This window comes from Pleurodeles waltl, chromosome 9, assembly GCF_031143425.1.
Source record: "Pleurodeles waltl isolate 20211129_DDA chromosome 9, aPleWal1.hap1.20221129, whole genome shotgun sequence".
In the NCBI taxonomy this organism is placed as follows: Eukaryota; Metazoa; Chordata; class Amphibia; order Caudata; family Salamandridae; genus Pleurodeles; species Pleurodeles waltl.
Window position 1 is genome coordinate 480,805,432 of NC_090448.1, and position 21,124 is coordinate 480,826,555.

At 41.9% G+C, this 21,124-nt stretch overlaps 1 protein-coding gene across 2 annotated transcripts in view; it reads left to right on the plus strand.

Annotated features, from left to right (window-relative positions):
* The window catches only part of CEP170B (centrosomal protein 170B), a 365,718-nt gene that overhangs the window by 336,261 nt on the left and 8,333 nt on the right, over positions 1-21,124 (plus strand). For both annotated transcript variants that reach the window (XM_069207322.1, XM_069207323.1), the window contains exons 15-18: positions 4,636-4,776; positions 8,289-8,377; positions 8,484-8,577; positions 17,246-17,297. In XM_069207322.1, coding sequence (XP_069063423.1) covers positions 4,636-4,776; positions 8,289-8,377; positions 8,484-8,577; positions 17,246-17,297 — 376 coding nt within the window. The remainder of the gene's footprint in view (positions 1-4,635; positions 4,777-8,288; positions 8,378-8,483; positions 8,578-17,245; positions 17,298-21,124) is intronic.

A 21,124-nucleotide genomic window follows, 5' to 3' on the forward strand; every position in this document is an offset into this window, starting at 1 on the left:
TCTTTTTTCTCCTACCATCTCTTACCCTATCAAGAATCTCTCTGCCCTTATGACTCCTAATTTAGAGAAATTTGCCTATACATCACATGCAGCACTGTTTTTGGTCATGTTGGATATAACAAGCCTGTCCTGGCTTTCACCAGTCTATGGTGTGTTGCCAGTCAGAGATCATGTCCACATTTTTCTACCCTACCCTACATTTTTATTCTTGACTATCAAATTCATCTCCCAAGAGATCATGCAAGTGTCAAGTATTGTATCCATGATTAGTGGCCCAGCAAACCTCTTAGGGGCAGCTGACCTCATTTCAAAGTAGACAATGCAAAATCAATATCACTTACTGTCTACTGCCAATAATTCTCCTAATACAAAGTATAAAACTCACATGCGAAATGAAGGTATAGGTTCCTAACTTCCCCTGCTGCAGTCCAGGCACATATGCTTCTGCCTCATCTGTAGTACAGCTTGTGAATTGTGCATATCTCCAAGAAATCGATCAGCTACCAGTTTCCAAGTTCGTCTGTGGATTTTCCTCCTGTCTTCTTTCACAATGACAGGTAGTAACACTACTCATCCTTGTCTTAAGACACAAAACATTGTTCTATTTTGAGAATATGTAACGGTCAATGGTCCAGCGAGACTCTGGCACAACACAATAGACTGAATTTCTCGATCTGTGTGCACCACACTTTGGCTAAGTTTTAAAAGTCCATTCCTAGCACTGAAGTTCCATTGGCAGTATGATAGTGGAGAACATATAAAACTGAAATGCTGGTAAAAGCACAACAATTTATTACTTTGATGCTGAGCTTGTAGTGTATAAGTCCTCCCACATACAACGTCTTCCCGACATTCAACTAAGTGACACCCAGATCAGGCTAATCACATGTGGAAGCAGAGGCCTCTTTTGTCCTTGCCACTTTATTAGAAAAACCCTTGAACTTATAACCACCTTGTGAACTTAAATATGTAAATATATTTAGAAGCAAACTGGTTTAGCTCCACCCAATTATAGATACTGGTCAACATTTCTTAAACAACTGTATTACCTTGGATTACTTCAGAATCCTACCTGCAACAAGAATGTTGATTAGAAATCAGTATATCTGATAGAGACTTCTAGTTGCAGATTCCTTACCTTTGAATTTCCCCCAGGCATCAGACTGTATCCAGAGATTTTTATGAGCAGTACCCCGCGTGCCGTTAGTTGGCGTCCATCAGCTCCGTGTCCATAATCATTGGCACTGGATATGACATCACAGTTCCTTTATAGGCGCCACCCTGGCCCGCTGATGTCCGTTCTTTTCTTTCCGCCCCAGCAAGCGCGGATCCTAACAGAGCTACCCCTCAGTCACTTTTTGACTGCCATTTTTTACTTTTTGTTGAAGATGTTTTTGGTGTTCTACTCCTGGCGCACTAAGGATGTCTTCCAGAAAGACTTGCTTCAAGCACTGTGGATTATATCATCGGGTCATGTCCCCGAATCTGCACCTTGTGTGTCTTTGGTACCTGTAGCACGACCTGGTGCCATGCTCTGAGTGTCAGGCCTTGCATCCGAAGGCTTTGGCTTTGAGGGAACGGTCGCTAATGCAGAGGGCAGCCAGATGCTCGACTCAGCGGAAGTCGAGATCTTGGTCGAGAGGAAGGTCCAGGGATCAGCTGCGGAGGCCTTCATTGTCATCCTCCCACTCCAAGTCCTAGGGGTGACAGAGTAAGTCGAAGCATAAGAAGACGTCGAAGAATATTCAGGCTTTGATACTGATGTTTCAACCTCTATCCTGGTTTTCGGTAAGAATGATTCTGAAGCTGCTGGGCCTCCTGGCCTCCTCCATCCTGCTGGTGACACATACCAGATGGCTTATGTGGGCTGTGGAGTGGGACCTGAAATTCCAGTGGGCGCAGCATATGGGGATACTCTCTGACAAGGTCCAGATCGCAGAGGGAACTACAAAAGATCTGCACTGGTGGTTAACGAATTGCGATTGGGTCAGAGGCAGATCTCTCTCCCTTTTCCAACCAGATCTGAAAGTAGTGACAGATGTGTCACTCCTGGGATGCAGCACCCATCTGGGAGAGGTGGAGATCAGAGGCATCTGGGCTCTTGCAGAATCCGGACACCACATTAACCCGTTGGAGCTCTGTGCGATCCGGTTAGCATTTAAAGCATTTCTTTCCTCTATCAAGGGAAAGATGGTGCAGGTGTTAACAGACAACACCACCGCCATGTGGTACTGCAACAGGCAAGGCAGAGTGGGATCATGGACCCTTTTGTCAAGAGACTGTGCGCCTCTGGAAATGGCTGGAACAGCAAGGCATATCCCTGGTGTTTCAAAATCTTGCATGATCTCTGAACGCCAGAGTGGACGAACTCAGTCGAAAATGTCTAGCCAATCACGAATGGCATCTCCATCCGGAGGTGGCACAAGGTTCTTTCAGCAGTGGTGAGAGCCTTGATTAAATCTGTTTGCCTCCGCTGAGAACGCGCAGTGTCAGCAGTTTTGTGCATTGGAGTTTCCAAGGCAGCATTTGGTTGGAAACGCTTTTCGTCTCAAGTGGAACTCAGGTCTCCTTTACGCTTTTCCACCCATACCACTTCTGCCCAGATTTCTCAAGAAGATCAAGAACAACCAGGCCCACTAATCCTTGTTGTTCCTGACTGGGCACAGAGAGCCTGGTCTCCTGAGCTCATGAGCATGTCCATCGATTCTCTGATCAGTCAGCCCTTTCGGGAGGATCTTCTGTTGCATGAGCAGGAAAGGGTGCTCCACCCAAACTTGTCCACTCTCTGCATTTGTATGTTGAGATTGAGCGGGGACAGTTGACTGCTTTTGACCCTCCTCCCAAAGTTTGAAACGTAATCTTGGCAGCCAGCCGTCCCTCCACCAAAATGGTATACAACTCTTGTTGAAAGAAATTTGCGACATGGTGCAAAGACAAGTCTCTTAACCCCTTTTCTGCCCCTCTCTCTGAGGTCCTATTGTTTATCCTTTCCATGGCACAGCAGGGCTCTGCTATGAGCACTCTTAAAGGTTATTTGCTATTTCTACATTCTTGTGACTGCCTGATCAACTTTTTAGTTCAAGTCAATCCTCAAAGGTCATGCACATCTTTGTCCTCCATCCCGATTCATTATGCCCCAATGGGATCTGTTTTTGGTTTTGACTTTTGTCATCTGAGCTTCCCTACCTTTCTATCTATCCTGACGAATGGGTGCTTTGCACTAGGACCTCTTTTCTGTCAAAAGTGGTTATGCACTTTCATGTAATCCAATCCACCACCTTGCCTACTTTCTACGAACCCCCACATCCTTCTAAGGAAGAGGATAGACTCTAGCACCTGAACCCAAAAAGAGCTTTGGCGTTCTACGCTGATCGTACAAAAGAGTTCCAGATGGATGATCAAGTCTGTCGGTTATTTGGGTGCGAAGAAAGGTCGGGCAGTGCAGAAGCAGACTATTCCAGATGGGTTGTTCTCTTTTTTTAGCATCTGCTACACACTGGCCAAGAAGCTTGCACATTTTACCCGAGCTAAACTGCAATTAGTACATTAGCTTGCAGAGTTCCAGTCCTTGACATCTTTTAGGCCGCAGCATGGGCATCTCTGCACACTTTTAGCAAACACTACTGCCTGGACAGTCAGGTTCGTAGGGACGTACACTTTGCCTGTTTGGCCCTGCAGGACTTTCTAGTATGAACTTGGTTTGCAGACTCTCCTGGGGATGGTATTGCTTAGGTTTCTATTCAAAGGCAAATAATCTGCAACCAGAAGTCTCTTATCACATGAAGCTACTTACCTTCGCCCACACCCTGTCTGGTAGAGGCAATATCTACTTGCAGATTCCTTACCGACCCACCCATCCTCGACACTCTGCAAACTGATTTCTAGGGGCAGGGTCTTTTCTTCCAGGGCCTTAGTTTTGACATACAAGTAGTCAGTTTCTTTATGGCTCTGCGCTTCTGGAGTGTCATGAAAAGAAACTGGCATTAGCTCCACGTGGTGGTGTCTTTTGAGGAGCCAGAACATCAAAGCTGGTCGGATGCCGTCGTCTAATAGTGCACAGGGATACTGCTCACGAATATGTCTAGATCCAATCTGACGACTGGGGATAATTCAAATGTAAAGCATCTGCAACTAGATATTGTCTCTACCAGATAAGGCGTTACCAAAAGTAACAAATGCCACAAATCTAATTTGAGAAGTCTGGACTGAAGTAGCTTTATCAGTATAGAAAGCAAGACACACTTCCTTCATCCTTTTAAGACACCAAAGAAGATAAATGTGTGGTTGCAGAAGGGGTAGGGAAGAAAATGCATAATTTCAGTTTTTGGTTTTAAATCTTTACATAATTTCACTGAATGGACATATAAATGGATAGGTGCGTGAAGCGCTTCTGATTTTATTTGTCTAATTCTGTGAGAAGCATTGTGCCTGTCATGTTTGATGAGAAGCTAAATTGTTTTCAGTAGAATAGTCCATAACCAGGTGTACGTGGTGAAACCTATCACACTCTACAAAATGCAATTTTTGCCAAATATCTTTGTTCTTTCACCTGAATAGAATAAACCCAATTAACCTCTCTATTTTTACTCGCTGGTTTTAATACTTCTCATCAGTGCAACTTTATTTCTGTTCCAGTTGGTGCAGCACATTCCTGAGGCCAGCCTGAATTATCAAAAGGTTCCTCCGGGATCAACAGCATTCAGAGATTTTGATCAAAATATGAATAATAGTAGAGACGATGACCCGTCAAAGAGAAGAATCAGGAATAGAGAAGAGGTATTATCAGTGCTGCTGTTACTCATTCAAACTTTCCTTGTATTTAATGTATGTACACGTGGAACATTATATGAGATATTTCTGAGTATTGTATGTTTACAGTTAAGAAGTTTCCTAGAACGGTGTGCTCATACCACCAGTGCCCTTATCTCCCACATAAGATGCTCACACCAGCTTGGGAGCAGCTGGAGTATAATGCAGAAAAAATTGAAAGCGCTGTTTCATTGATGATTCCTTGCATGGCCTGTTTCAGTTTCCCCTTGTGGCGCTCCATGGCTCACTCCTTTTTCTCAGAGTGAGGTGACTGGAAATTGAATTACAAGGTTCTTATTGAGTGTGGGTCACGTTTTTTATGGCATTCGGGGCGATTTTTGCACCCTGAGAATTTTATCTTTGTCTTTTTCTTTGATCACAATTAAAGTGGTCAGTTTTACCATGTGCCATTCCTACAGTTAGCGATTCTTTGACAAAGACTCCAATGTGTGTGCACTGCGTAGGACTAGATGATTCCATCAAAAATTGCACATTGTATGATTTTCCTTTCACTGTTAAAAACACATTGGTTCCCTATGGATTATTTATTTTACATTTCAATAATAGATAATGCCAAAACATGTAGAACAGCTCAGTTATTTACGAAAACTAACACATTGTATTGCTAGAGGATAGGAGGAGGGAAACAAAAGTCTGAGTACAGGAAACCATCAAATTACAAATTGTATGTTGTTATTGATCAGTATTCCATCCAGTCATCTTTAGTCTCAGATTTAGAAAACCATTCCATGCAGCACATAAATAAGTTCTGTAGTGGAAGCAATGCAGTGTTTCCTGCAGTGTGTAACAACATTTTGAGCTTTTTTTGATAACCACTTAAGACAGCAAATTAAAATGAGTGGGAGCTCCAGTGAACATTTCGTCCAACTAAAGTGGGGCAATATGCTGCTATTGTTTTGACTCATACTTGTGATAAACATTGGTCTTTATCTGACATGGACCAGTCAGTATGAGAGGAAGGGCACCACAAAGTAGAGAGCTACAAAATGGAAACAAACCTATAGAAATTAAAAATAAACTATGACAACTCCTGGCCCTACAAAAGACCATATGAGACAGTGACTAAAATAATCATAAAGGATGGCTGTGCCAGCTACAGTTAGTCGGTGCAGAAGTATAACCTAAACCTTTAATCAGATATTATCGTATGTCTAATAATTAATTTCAATTATAATGTTTTAGAAAATGCACAGAATGTGGAAGCAATACCGACTCACAATTAAAAGGTTAAAATAAAAAAAAAAACTTTCTTACTAATGTTTCCCTTTTGACTTTCCATTACTCTTGGATTACCGAGGTTTTTTAAACGTTTGCAGTTTTCACAGTCCCCTTGTTAGCACTTGACTGCTTGTCTGTAGTGACATCAAAGGGTTCCAAGAGTCACTGATCTACACAGCCTTCTTACTTTTTGAAAATGTATTTATTTTAGCCTAGCTTTGCTGATGATCATCATCATCCTTATTCCCCGATTATTGCCTTAAGAGCAGAATTTACATTATATACTTAAAGAACATTCTCGCCACATGCTAATGCCACGTCTCTTAAGCCTGTGACAGATGTGTCAGTAAGTACAAAATGTGTTCATTATAATCAAGATAGAGTTAATATTTAGTCCTTAGATCAGTGTGGTTGCAAAACATGCCAGCTTTCACATCTCAAACACTGCCTATTTCTAAGTGGATCAGTAGCAAACATAGAGCAAGCACCCTTGTGTATGCGCTCACCCATAGGTTCAGTTCTGCATTGTTTCATATTCATTACACAGAGGAAATCAACATGACACCTTTGTAACCTCTATTTTTTTTTATTGACTGAGTTTAAAGATAGGACCAGATGTATCAAGCCACTTACCATTCATAAACCTTGTATCTCACCAAAGTACAGGTTTGTGACTGTTTAGTGGCGTTTTGACATGCACTAAACCCATTTAACATTTTGGTAATCAGCACTATCATTTAGAAGTCGGATGACTAATTGCAATATGGGATTAGAAATGCATTACGAATATCTGTTTGGAAGGGGTATTTTTAAGGCATCCCTTCCAAGTACCAGTTAATAAAGCAATGTATCAATGTTTTGCTACCAAAATCTGTTTGCAAAATATAGACATTTAACAGACATGTTAAAGGGGATGATAACCTATTTGCCAAGGTGAAAGGGGGCCTTTACGTTTTGGAATGTGGAAACAAAATATTTGAGGTTGGAAAAAGTCCAAGAGACCACTGTCAACTCTTAAACAGACTTGTTAAAAACTACTTTTTTTTTCAATAGAAACTTTTTTCCTTTAGGGAAAATTGTCTACATTATCAAAAAAGTATTTGATTTTAATGTGGCATAACATCCTCCCTGTGATGGCATCTGAAAGTAGTAATTTGCACTTTGCGACCTACCTCATAATTATTGATGCAATAGGTTGGATTACCAAGCATTATGATTGGGTATCTTATGAACTGTTAGTACATAGGTCCACACCTGTCAGAAAAGTACTAGTCGCAAATTGATATCCATGTTTAGTACATCTGCCCATAGACGCCTTTATATTCCAGCCTTGATAAAGTGAATAGTTTTAGCTTTTGTACAGTGAAATATTTGTGGAACCTGAGTAATAAAAAAAGAACAAATACATTACAAGGTGCTGCAGGACAGCCTTCTCAAGATAGAGTAAATGCAGCAGCAGCTAGCAGTTCGCAAACAGATACAGAGCATTGACAGAAGCAATGCAGACTTTTCCATGTACGTAGGGCAGATACTCCACAGAGAGCAGAATTGCAGGGTTCCTTTATATGAAGTTCACACTGGTCCACACATACATTGTATATCATGAGCAGCCATAGTAGCTTAAGGACCCTTACACAAACTGAGTTGATGCACCATGTGCAGCACGAGGGAAGGCTTCCTTCAAGTGCTTTTACACATAGCACAGTAATAGCAGTGCAAGTTTAAATCATGCCCTAGAATATGACCATAGCAATGCAAACTCCCGCACACAAACCACAGGGATCAATGGTGCCTTTGCCGTTCAGTCTAACAACATGTCGAGCAGTAGTGCTTATTTTTCAGCTCATTCGAACAATACTAGCTGACTTAACCTTCCTTTCAGCCAGTAATTCACAATCTAAATAGAAAAGTGCAGACTGTAAATGAGTTTGCCAAGAAGTAATACCTTGCACTAAAATGGGGAAATAGTTGGTAATTATACTGACACTGACAATCTTCTCGCTTTGACATGTCATCCAGCCTACCCTCCCTACAAACCCATCTTGCTGAATCACCCGCTGACCATCTACTCCCAGCGGTAGAATGGAATGTAAGTGGGGCATTGTAATAGTTTCCTCATTCAGCAGTTAATTCAGAATTCTCTTAAACCTGGAACCGGGAATACTGAACTCAAAGTTTGGGAATGCTGAACTGAAAATTTCAAAGGCTTTTAATAATGTGACGTTTGTTCTCTATTTCAGGTCATTTTTGACAATCTCATGTTAAATCCAGTTTCACAACTGTCACATACTATAAGGGCACATACAGAGAACCTTGCTGAAAAAATGAAGTAAGTTGTTTAATCTCATATGCTTTTATACATTTTCTGTAGGAAATGTCTTTATTTGGTTAAAATATGATTTTTTAACTAAGTGTGAGGTTTTTGGGGTTTTTAGGATTCTATTTCAGAATAAGGAAAAAAGCTGGGAGGTAATTGAAGCCAAGATTAACTCTGAAAATGAAGTGCCAATATTAAAGACCTCCAATAAGGTAATTCATCTTACAATACTATGTTATTAGTCTTAATGTTGTTATGAAACCCGCTAAAGTCTGGAAAGATTCAGTGTTAGTCTACAGGGATAATTCTGAGAGATACCAAAGAAATGGTCTGTTAACTAAAATGGTCAGTTAGCACTTGAATTAATTGTACACTTCTAAGAAGCAAATATGTTTTGCTTATCAAGCCACACCTATTTGGCCTGCTTGTTTCAGAATTGTTGTTGGAAGAGATGTCATGTATACACAATTAAATTTTATTTCAAGAAAGATAATGTTGTTAAAGTTGCAAAATGCACACTTTTATAATCCTGCATATGTGTAAAATATGTGCCATGCCCGTGACACGTAAGTGCCAGGAAAATGAGCCTTAGTTGCCATTTTATTTACTTTACACTTTTGCATAGCACGTCTGCACCTAGTGGTATTAGTGTACATTACTAAACATCAACAAATAATGATGCTAACCTGGTAGAAGGCACAATAATGTAATTAGCATCACATATTTATATTTGTAAGGTCATTTGGAGAGTATAGTCTGCCTCATGCGATTTGTGATGGATACATTCAAAAACTGGATTAATTATATTATAAAAATGAATATGGTTTAGCCAAGGTAAAGAAAGAACAAAAAAGGTCTTCAGTTGTTTCGTGACTTCAAAACACGCAAGAAGGCAGGGATGACATCTTAGGGAAGCTGGGAGGGAGTTCCATAATTGTACGATTACCCCTGTAATGGATTGTTTCACAGCTTGAGAACCTCTGAATTTCGGGGTTTCCAACATGAAGGAGTCTATTACCTCGAAGGTCTTGTTGGTTTCCAGAAATGTACAAAAGGTTGGTGAGGTAGAGTAGATTTTTCTGGTATACTGCTTTGTGAGCTATCAAACACTTTTTGTACTTGATTCTCATTTTGCAATGGAATATAGATCCTATACTCAGTTATACATATCTATACCACCCTTGTTACCCTAGCATGAGGTCTACAACAATCCTTACCCGAAGTGTTTGCAGAAGCTATGGTGTTGACTAATTTGCTTTAGAAATGTTCAGTCACATCTGTGTTGGTGTTAATGTCAATGAAATTTAGACGTGGAAACAATGGTTCACAAGTTGATTTCTGTTTTGCTGAGGGTGAACACTTTTCATTTCACAGCCCTTATTACTGGGAGAAGGGTTAGTTACACTAAGTATGATGAACGGCACCAGAAAATAAACAGACCAGTCAACTTTGATGAGAAGTAGACATTAAAGAGTTGATCTGCAGCCATAATTTAGGTTTAGCATATGACTTGTATTGTGGGTTAGACTGGTAGAAATTTGGAATCGACTACAGAGCTTAAGAAGCCTATGGAGACCACATAAGTGTCTAAATTTGATATTGCCCCAGTCAGTATTGAGGTCGCTTGTGAAAATGTTGTTTGGCAAAAGAGCGAGGCTCAGATAATGTGATTTGCTAGATGGCCTAAAAAGTAATTTATAAATTTGGAGGAATGACAACATGATGCAAAGATATGTGGTATTACAAGAGGAGAGGGTAGCAGCTTCTTGGAGGCATTCAAAGATAGTTTATGACATGGCTTGAACTTGCTTGTATTGTACGGTGTTCTGGAAGATAATGGCTATGCGGCATACAAGGTGTATATCTTTTGTCTCATGATGGATTATTCTTATTCTTGTGGATTAGGACATCTGCTGTTGGTTGAAAGTGAAGGTTCAGCCACACTTCCATTATGCATAGCATAAATTATTATGCATCTTTGTGACTGAAGAGATGTTGGCAAGAGGAGGGTTTGCTGATCTTACATTGTGGAACATATAGAATATATTGTGCTTCCTGTGGTTGTCATTGTCATTTTAGTTATCTAAGAAAGTTGTGTGATCGTCAGGGCACTTGATGTAAATTAGATTATGCATATTGCTTTTCTTTTGCCGAGGTTCTCCTTTTGTTCCTAGACTTTCATATTGGACACATTTTCTGTATTTGTTAAAGCAGGTATATTTAAAGAAGAGGCATCCTGACTAAAGAACCTAGTAAAGACATACTGAGAAAGAAGACCGGTTGGTTTGTAAAGAGCTTATGCTACTTTGGAAACAGATGTACTACATAAAGTATTTAGGAAAATGAGGATTTAGACTCTTGGTTTAGTGAAATATGATTGTAAGAAGGAAAGGCAGTGTAACCAGCAGTCTTAGGCAACCTACTGGTGCTAGATAAAAAGGTAAAGAATGTTACCTGCATGCCAAACTGTGAGTCCTGAGTGGGGTGAAATGGGGTGCCGCAGAGTAAAAAGAGTTGATTATGAAGAGAAACAGGAGGGGTCTCTTACCGCTGATAACTGAAATGAGGTATTCTCTTCCAAAGAGGACGCTGGATTTCAGCAGAGCAACCAAGTCAGTGAGCAATAGGCTTAATGTTAGGGGAATTAGAGCATGTTTCATGAAGTTTACATCTGCTCCAAGTGCACGACCAAGTACAAGAAGAAATTGCAGATCATTTTCAAACAGGGAAAGAGTGGGTATATATGTGAATATGTGAATTCTCGGTAGAGGAGGCACATTGAGCATGTATCATAAAGTCTGTTAAGGTATTTGTCAAGGAAATGTTGGAGACTGTCAAATTATGCCAGGAATAAAAGGGCAACATATGACTTCTGTATCGCTATTCTCGGGTAAATTTAAAATTCTCTTCCTTTAGGGGAATGAGCTCTGCCATCAAGGTGTACCTTAATGCATGCTTCAGTGCTATTTGTAATAGAAAATAGACAACACCTGGCTAATCCAGCATTTTGGCCACTGTAAACAACACTACAGCCTGCATCTTTTCTACAGTAGGGACCCCAGAGAGACATAGGGTCTGATTACGAGTTCGGCGGCCGAACTTCTGATGGGAAGGTTGCTGCCATAGTGGCTACCTCCATTACGAATTTCCCGCTAGGTCAACGGGCAGAAACAAGAGTTTCTGCCCTCTGGCCTAGCGGGAAATACCCTGCAGCATTGTCTCCAGCTCGTAATCGAGCTGACTGCAATGCTGTAGAGCGCAGGGTGCACCAGCATGCTCGCAATGTTCACTGTCTGCAAAGCAGACCGTGAACATTGTGATGGTGCTGGCTAGGGGAGGTCCCTGCACTGCCCATGCAAAGTGCATGGGCTGTGCAGGGGCCCCCCTGAGCCACCCTGACCCATTCTCCACCAGTCTTTTTCATGGTGGTGGTACCGCTATTAGTAATGGATTAGGACTACTGCAACTGCCAGATGATCCTCTCGTGCTGGCAGTCTGACCGCAGCACGACCACAGCAGTCATAATATGGCGGTCGGACCTCCGCGAGTCTGGCGGTCAAGTGACTGCCAGACTCGTAATGAGGGGCTGAGTGTTTACAAAAGACAGAACTAAGCAGGCAGATGAATTAAGTTAAATGCAATCCGCTTTCTTTAAAAATAAAAGTTACATTTCCATATAGAGACAAGTGGAGGCCCTTTGGACGGGCTGACGCTACTAATATTACTCTCCAATCACAACTTCAGGAAGCCACACTGTCCAAATAGCACTCTGCAGTGTTCACAGTTTGTCCTCAACAACATGGAGTGGTATCCAAGGGGAACTGATACATGAATAGATCACTTGAAGAGGGCATGTCAAAAGAACCAATGTTAATCTTAGACTGCCTTCCCTAATGACAGGGCTACTGTTAAAAGAACCGAACCTTATCAAGTGAGAGTGTTACAATGGCTATCTTGAACTCAATTGAGCTTGGAAGGTGGGAGGTTCTTGTACCACACTGGTCAGTTTGAGATAGAATCATGCATGCTGATAATCAGTACACACTTCATGCATCAATGAAAAAGCTAAATAGCTTAAGGTCTCTAACTATGTAACCGGAGAGGTGCATAGCAGGTTTACATTTACACTGCTGATAGATGACAGATGAGGTATGTTTTTGCTCCCATTCAAATTGTAGTTATTTGTTTCAATGTCAGACATGAGATGTCAGGACACATACTTGTGTGCAAAGGTCATACAATGCCTGAGCGTCCCAAACAAATTTGAAAATGTTCCACAGACTTCATGAGGGGTTGGTATGTAAATATACCTTCTATACCTGTGAGGTTTTTATGATATGTTAAAAAAAATTCAGTTTGGTGGCCCAAAAATGTTCACTGTTGCTTAGGTGAAACATGGTAATGTTGCCATTATACTACGGTCAAAGCCAATCTGAAACAGCTCGGAAGTCTTCTAACCCAGTGGTTCCCAAGCTGTGGTCCGGGGACCCTTGGGGGTCCGCAAAGCCTCCTCAGGGGGTCCGCAACTACTTAGAAAATTAAATATTAACAGATTAGGTCCCCAGCTTTCAGTAATGACTCAGTGGGGGTCCCCAGATTCCAATAAAGATTTAGTGGCGGTCCTCAGGCTCTAGTAATGATAAAGTGGGGGTCCACAGAAGTCAAAAGGTTGGGAACCACTGTTCTGGCCACTAGAATAACACTGAAGCTGCATAGTTGGCACTAGATAAGTTTTGTTTTTTAAATAACGTGCTTTAGGAGCGCACAATCACCAGTGTGATAATTCCAATATTTAGTTGAGCTCCAGCCAACCAAGGTCAGATCAGCAACATTGTATTCTCTTTATATGAGCTCTAAGCAAATGCATAAGGCTCATCAGTCATCATAGCAGACATCTAAACCCTGAGTGCTTAGGTAGCGGGTATGACCCAAGGTGATCCGCTGTCAAACCTGGAGTCTGTGTTCTGGCAGACAGTCAAGTTCCTGTGTGACAGCTGTGCTCCTTGCACTGTGATGCTCAGAGCCCAATTCTGCACTCTTGTGCCTCTACTGCCAGCGACTGTGGGCTTCCCTCCTGTAGCATCCAGGCCATGCTAGTTTGTTCCAAAGCCACAATAATTGGAGAACGGGCCCTGTGTACAACCAATTGAACTTGCCACGGCTGCATTGTTATAGATGCAGGGGTACAGACATAAGAGGGACTGGATGGTTAAAGCATCATCATGAAGTAAAATGGATGATTATTTTTTACCATCACTAAGATAGCTGCCATTTATCCTTGTAACTGAGAACTTGCATTACGAGGGGAAGGGGTGAAAACTGGTGTTGGGATAGGAAAGTCCCATGTATGATATATTGGCAAGGTACAAGTGAGGATTGTTTCTAAGCATGGCCTGCCCTTTTGTATGTCTGCAGTTACTGCCACAGGAAGGTCGATAACAGCCAGGTAAGAGATCTCACACGTCATTGGGAAGTTGTTTTGGATACTCCAGCTTGGAGGCATCACAGTGTGTTAGAGAAGCAGCCAGAAATTTATATTTGAAAGGGCTCAGACCCACGCTGGTTTGAAACCTTAGACAGTGGGTCCACATCCCTTGCCTTGGAAATGAGTATAAAAGTAGGATCTAAGCCACCTTCTTTTATCCTGTTCCAAATTTGTCTTGTCTAAGGAAGGGAATGCCCTGCAGAGGCTTCATAGAGCTTGTGTGAGATCAGGGTATGTGTTTGTACAACAGCCACTCACCCAGACATGGAAGGAAATCACCAAAAGTCGGAAAAACTCTGTGGAGAAGCTCACGGTGTGGCTAGCAGCTGGAAAGCTGCCTTCCTACCCAGTGAGGAAAGGAGCGTGCCTCTATTTCCAGCTACCTTTACCCTTGTCTACTATCAGAAGACTGAAATAAGTGAAAGGGTGCTTTTTATGGAACAGATGCAAGGTCTTTTTGGAACAGATGCATGATCTTGAGGGATTATTATGAAGTTAATTTAGTTTGTACTTCATGAACATATTCAGTGAACACTGGAACTAGCAGATATACTAAAGCAAGATCAGTACAGTTTCCTCACTTCCATTAACAAATATCTGGAAAGGTTCACCTTTTGTCACAGACAGAGCACTGGAACATAAACCCTGTAATGCACCTAAAATGACAAGGTCGGCATAAATTCTTTATCCAGCATTGACCCAGCCAATAAGTCAGTCTTATTTTTTAAGTGAAATTGCTTCTTCATTGATTTCGTAATGCCTTTATGTACAGGTGTAAATACAAATGTGGGTCATTGGTTGTAAGAATGGATTAGTGGGTAACTGAGTACAACGATGAAGCAATGAGAGATCGAGTACGTGAATGAGGAGTGCCCTGATGTAGAAATGAATGGGTAAGCAAAACCATGGATGGATACTGGATGAGTTGGTAGGCTGATGAGTGAGTTGCATGGATGAATAAATGGGCTGTCCATCCAGCCACATGTGTGCAATCCTTTCCCAGGCTCCATCCACCCACTCGCTTTTACTCATCCCTCCATCAGCGCACCAATCCAGCCATCAATCTATGCATCAATTTATTCACATTGATGGAGTCATAGGTATATCCCCTCATACTTGTGCATCTAGGGATCACCCAACCACAAATTCATGTATTACCTATTCATCTGTTTGTCCATGTCTTTCTGTATGCATGTCAACAGTAATCGTATGCATGACTGTCTGAATATGTGCTGTTCTGGATGCATACAAATACTTGTTTGTGTCTGTGTCCCTTGAGACCTGCATGTGCATATGTACTTCTAAACCTACTGGTCTTCATATATTGATGCCTTGTGTATGTTAATGTGATCTTAATGAATGGAATTATACGTTTTGCTCTGCCTCTGCTTATTAATATAAATATATGCTATAGTTGGATGTGTGTGGGTATGTGCTTGTTCATGCATACACACATTCAGGCAAGGGTGTCAGAGAATTTCAGTATATGTCCACTTTGTCATTGGCTGTGTGCATCAATCTGAAGCAATGAGTGGGGAGTTAGAGTGGGGGGGGGGGGCTTGTATTTTTTGAATTACAGATTCGTATGCATAGCTTCCAGGTGGGCTAATAATCTTGTTACAGATCACGCGGTCTCTTGCTTTTCAGCCAACTGCACTTTGCATTTAGCAAATTTTAATTTCATTGCTAACGCTGTAAGTACAGTTTTAAAAGTTATAGTGGGCAAAGTGCTGAAGGCTAAAAGGACACGACTAGCTAAAAACGTTCTGCAAGATATTGATCCACTGGACAACTATGAATGGACGTCCCCACAACTTTGTCTTGTCAAACAGATATAAGCAGTCGCTTTGTTATAAAGCAATCTCCCCCTTCTTCCAAATTAACTTTAGTGAATAATTGTTTGCCTAATATTGCCCATTGTTAGAAATCTTTAGGGTATCCAGGTGGTTATTTATTGTAGTGCTGAATTGTAATGTGAAAAAATGAAAGTACAGGTACCAGAATGGAAAGTAAAAGCTATACCTATGTCATCTGCTCATTCCTGACTTGTGACATCTTGAGAGCCCTAAGGTAGACACAACTTGATAAATTGATTAAAAGTACATAACCACTAAGCTACCTGCAGTTGTTAGTATCTGGCCTTTTTTGCCTGTGTATTCCAACATTGTAGCCCTTTTCTGTGTTGATAGATGCTGCCTTTGTAGTTCTTCTGTGCTTAAAGTAGCTATTTTCAGGAAGTCCCACTCCTGTCTTAGTTTCGAACATTCGGTTAAACTATGCCTGTGGTTCCATGGTGCAGAGTGGAGTCAACCTTTGCGTGTTGCAGGAGGAGTAAGTTAGCTAGTGTTGAAATTATACTGAAGAAAGAGTTTGGCAATCTCTGATAGGATCCCCTCTCAGAATTCTGACAGCACTACGGAGGGTACTCTCCATCCAAATGGAATGCTTGCATGGGAACACAGTGCTTATGCAGCTCCAGAGCTTGCATGAAGAGGCCCCAGGTCTTGCCACATTCTACAGGGTCCTGCTAGTACAAAAGAAAACCTCCATGCAGACTCGGACAGTCAAAGAAAATTTCATGTCACTAATGAGTTCTACTCAACCAATGGCTATAATGTGGACTGACAAACATGTGAATGGCACAACAATCAATGGGCACCTTTTGCTCCTGGACTATCATTCCCACAAGACCCTGTCCCCATTTACCTAGGACTTGGATAACCTCTGCTGACTGCCCTGCTCAAAGCAGTCTAGTCAGACCTAAACAGCTTGATTTGTGGTAGGAGTGTCCATGTTTATAAGAGTCCACATTCAAATCAATCTGGTATCCAGTAATTGCTCACATTCCCGTCCCAGTCAACACGTGTTTCGTCTGGGGATTACCCCTTGACTTCATCAGGACTTCTTACAACAGACAGTTTCATAGTATTTATAATTAACATAAAACATCATACTGAAACACGTGTTGACTGGGACGGGAATGTGAGCAATTATTGGATACCAGATCTCTCAAGAAGAATAATAATAAAAAATACTTTGACTCAAACTCATGAAGATTGATTTGAATGTGGACTCTTATAAACATGGACTATTGATGCTGATAAATTTGTAACGTGTGCTGCTGTAATTTATAGTTTGGGTAACAGGAGTTGTTATCATTTGGGGCTAATGTTGGGTTGGAGCCCCAGTAAGTGGCACCGTTTGAATAATCTGATAGATAATTGAGTGAGAGCACCAGTTACTCTTATTGATATCACCCCTTTAAGCTGTTAGTGTGGTCGGTGTGTTTTTGTGCTTTCGCAGGCTTCTCCCTTCAAAATGGTTCATGTCATCTGCAGCCAAATTGATAAATATTTTTATTAATTACACCCTTTTTACATTCCTTTTTTTTTTAGGAGATAAGCTGCATCTTGAAAGAACTAAGACGAGTTCAGAAACAGTTAGAAGGTAGGTTGTTGCTGTGTGTGTTTCGGTTTAGTTTTAATTGATTTCTGGTGGGATGCACTTGTGACAGTGAAAGCTGGCTTGCCGATCTGGTGTTCCTCATTATAATGTTGTGTAAACATCTGAAAGGTTACTAAACAAATTAAGCTTTCATAAAGGGAGAGTTTTTGAAATGCAATTGAAGTGTTCCTATATTACAGGATTAGACACTCACTTTCCTTCTTGCTACCTGGGATCCCAGTTCAGCCAGAAACATATTACCTGTTGTATATTACTATGTGTATCTCAACAACAAAAGGGTACACTGTTCCATGTATCTAGGGGGACATTTAAAGTTCAGGAGCAAGAGCCCTCACACACCCAGATGGATGTCATGCTTCATCATCGGGAAGCTCCTCGTCAGACCGGGGGTGCAATATCTGACGGGCTCCCCTTTCGGGGGCTCTTTACCGGAGATCTTTTAGAGGTGGCTGCCGTTGCGGTTGTAGAGGTCAGACACTCATTATTGCAGGAGAGTAGAAAAATTAAAATTGATTAGCAGCCCCACAGCAGTCTACTTTAATAGTTGTATCAAGAGGTTGTGATCAAGATTAAAAACGTATAGAAAGTGGAGAATGAGGTTAATGCTCAACCACTTAAAAATGCCTGGAGATCTGGGAAATTGTCAACTGACCCCTAAGGTCTGGTCAACATGTTTCGCGTAATGTGGTCATGAAAGATCCTCTAACGCTTCATCAGGACCTACAATCAACAAAACTTCTCCTGACTGTATGGGAAATGAAAGAGACACTATCTATTATGTATATGAAAATGTATAATAGTCACTTACATTTGGGAAAACTGTCTCGTCAAAAATTGAATCAAAAAAGGTCGTCCATCCCTCTTCATGTGGGGGGCCCCTTGGGGAATAACACGGTCCAGCCAGTCACTTTTGGGACTTGGCGGTGTCGGTTGAAGTAACCTACCAGCGGCGTGCTCTCCCCGAAATAGGATTACTATGTGTATTCTGAGTGAGGAGCAGGTTAGTCTATAATATGTAGAAAGGTACCCAAAGGTATGCAAGGTTGGGTTGGCATTTAGAAGTTGAGTCTGAGGAGAGCAGGTCAGAGCACTTTCTTTTGTCATGTGATGGGTTGAAAAAGTTGTGTGGTCAAACCAAGCAAGTCTTTTAACTACAAACATAAGTGGCTGCAGTTTATCAAATTTATACACCCAAACGCCTAAGGGTCTTGTGATTGATGTGGATCTTTAGATGCAGATTTCATGTATCTTACTTGGTGATGTGTCACAGTGCAGGGGGTGGCTTGCCTGACACCATGCCAAAATGTGTTTCCCATCTGAGCTGCTGGTGATGGGGGCCTGATTCTGGCTAATTGTGGGAATGGCACTAATTTATGCTGAATGTAGGATCACTATATATTGGTTTTATACTAGCTACTCTTCTGTCAGTGAAATAGAGGTCCCGACCACATGTAATGAACTCAGAGTCCTACTTTGACAATCTCCCACTGGTGCCTACACCACTTGATAAATGACCTCTCTGAAAGAATACTTGAACTACACTAACGGTACCATACATGTTGTATAAATTGTGGTTTAGTATATACTCTCTGGACAACAGTGGTTGGGGCGGGATAGCTATAGGGGTGACATTGGGCCTTTGACACTCACCGTTGTTGGTTTGTGCAGAACACTATCATGAGTTTTTATGCATATTAAATAAAGACTCGGAGCATAACTATAACGCAGCCAGTTAGTTTGTAGGGACATGTAGGACGCCGGCTCTCTATAGAGTGTACTAAAATGAAATACAGTGTTCAGAGAGTCCAGTGGATCCCCAAGGAGGTGCTGAGGCAGCAATAAATAGGTCTAGAGCGCTATTTGTGGTAGTGTTGGTGAGCAATTTGGCTTATCAAGGAGTTGTGATAAGCATTTGTTGTACTTCCAGCGGCAATAAGTACGACACACACTCAATAAATACATCTGAGACCAATTTAGAAAAATAACATCTGCTTTTAGAAATGCTCTGAACCAAAGACCTTCATTATAAGGTAAGCAGTTTTTAAAATAAAAATACTTTTTAGTTTCAAAAATCGACACAGTGCCTCGAATGTTAACCTATGGAGGGAAATAAAGATGGAGTTTTGCATGTAAGTACACAACTTAAAGTTCCAGTCCTAAGGGTTTAATGTCAACACCAGGTGAGTTTCAGATCAGCACCAAGAGTGCACCCCCAGCACCACAGGGGCAGTCGAGTTCAGAAGTAGAATTTTGAGTCGGTGCCCAATGTTAACCAATGGAGACTGGGGGGAGGGGGGATCCGAGCTGGGGCGGATCCAAAGATACACTGCTCACAGGTGAGTAGGCAGCAGACAGGCCAGCAGGGCTGGGGCCAAGTCATTTGGTGTCTTCAATCTTCTCTACAGGCTAACTTTGGTTTTGTCGGGCTCTTCTTAGGTCGACAGGAATCTGATTCTAGAATTAAGGGGTACCACCTAAATACTGAAGTTAGGGGCATTACTGGGTGTCAGGTGGTATCAAATGGGCTACTCACCTTTAGGGTGCCTGCACCCTTCCTATGACCACTTCCTTTGGGAAGTGGGCATATTCCTAAACCTATTGGCCATATTCCTTCTACGCAAGATGGAGGAATTTAAAAAGTGGTGTCCGTCAACCCTAGGGGTCGGACTGGCATGAAGTGGGCACACCTCCTAATATACTTCGGCCACCAACTTGAGAGGCCTGGGTCACACTTCAAAGGCAGCAAAGCCTATGAAGCTCCCTACTCTGGAATGTCCTTCTTGCCTGGGAGAGGTCACACCTCTTCCCAGAGCAGGCCTTTGTTCTGAGACCTCAAGAGCATTGGCTCTCACCTCATGGGACCAGAACTCTGTCTTAAGTGGCTGTACTGGTTTTGACCAGTCAGTGCCTCACTAGGAGTTGGTAGGTTTTCAGGGGGCACCTCTAAAGTGCCTTCTGTGTGCATGTGTTAATAAATCCTTCACTGGATTCAATGAGGATTTATTAATACAACATGTTTGATACCAAACATCCCTATTGTCATTGAAGGCATCATGTAGCTGGGGAACTCGTAATGATCAATGTCCAGCACCTGTACTTAAAATGGCGTCACTGTTTCACTTACTGTGCCTGAGACTCGACAAAGCAGGAGCATATCTGCTAATGCAAGTCTGCCCTCACATGCAATATAATGCACCCTGCTTTTAGGGCTGGAAGGCCTGCCAGAGGGGTTACTTACATATATTGCATGCAGTATGCAGGGGACAGAGCACACAGTTGGTGTGCTGTGTTGTGTTTTCACTTTATAGGTCTGCAACAAGACATGCAGCCTGCAAAAGCAGCACTAAGTGCACTTAGTGAGAGAGTCCCTGAGGGTTGCACAATCTGTGCTGCAGACCTCAGGTGCCTTCCTTTAGTATCCCATTCCCTAGGAACCAGGGATACCATTTACTGGAGACTTAAACGTGGCAGCTAAAGGTTTGCCGTTTGGGAAAAACAACAGTGCAGTTTTAGCGAAAAAGATCTGGCGCTTGGGGACCTGTTTAGCAGGACCCAGAGCACTTTCAATCGAAATTGTACCAGAAACCAGGCAGAAAGTGGGGGGGCTGACCAGGTCAAAAGAGGCACTTCCTACAGGGCAGAGGTGTTGAAATTCCCAGCAAATGGAGGCTCATAGCCTTGAGACAGTGGACCATTCTGACTTGTTATTCAATTAAAGTGTTTATGATTTCAAGGCCTCAACTCTTGTTATTAGGTTGTATTGTATTGGTGGGTAATTCTAAAATTAGGCTGAACCAGTTAATCTAATT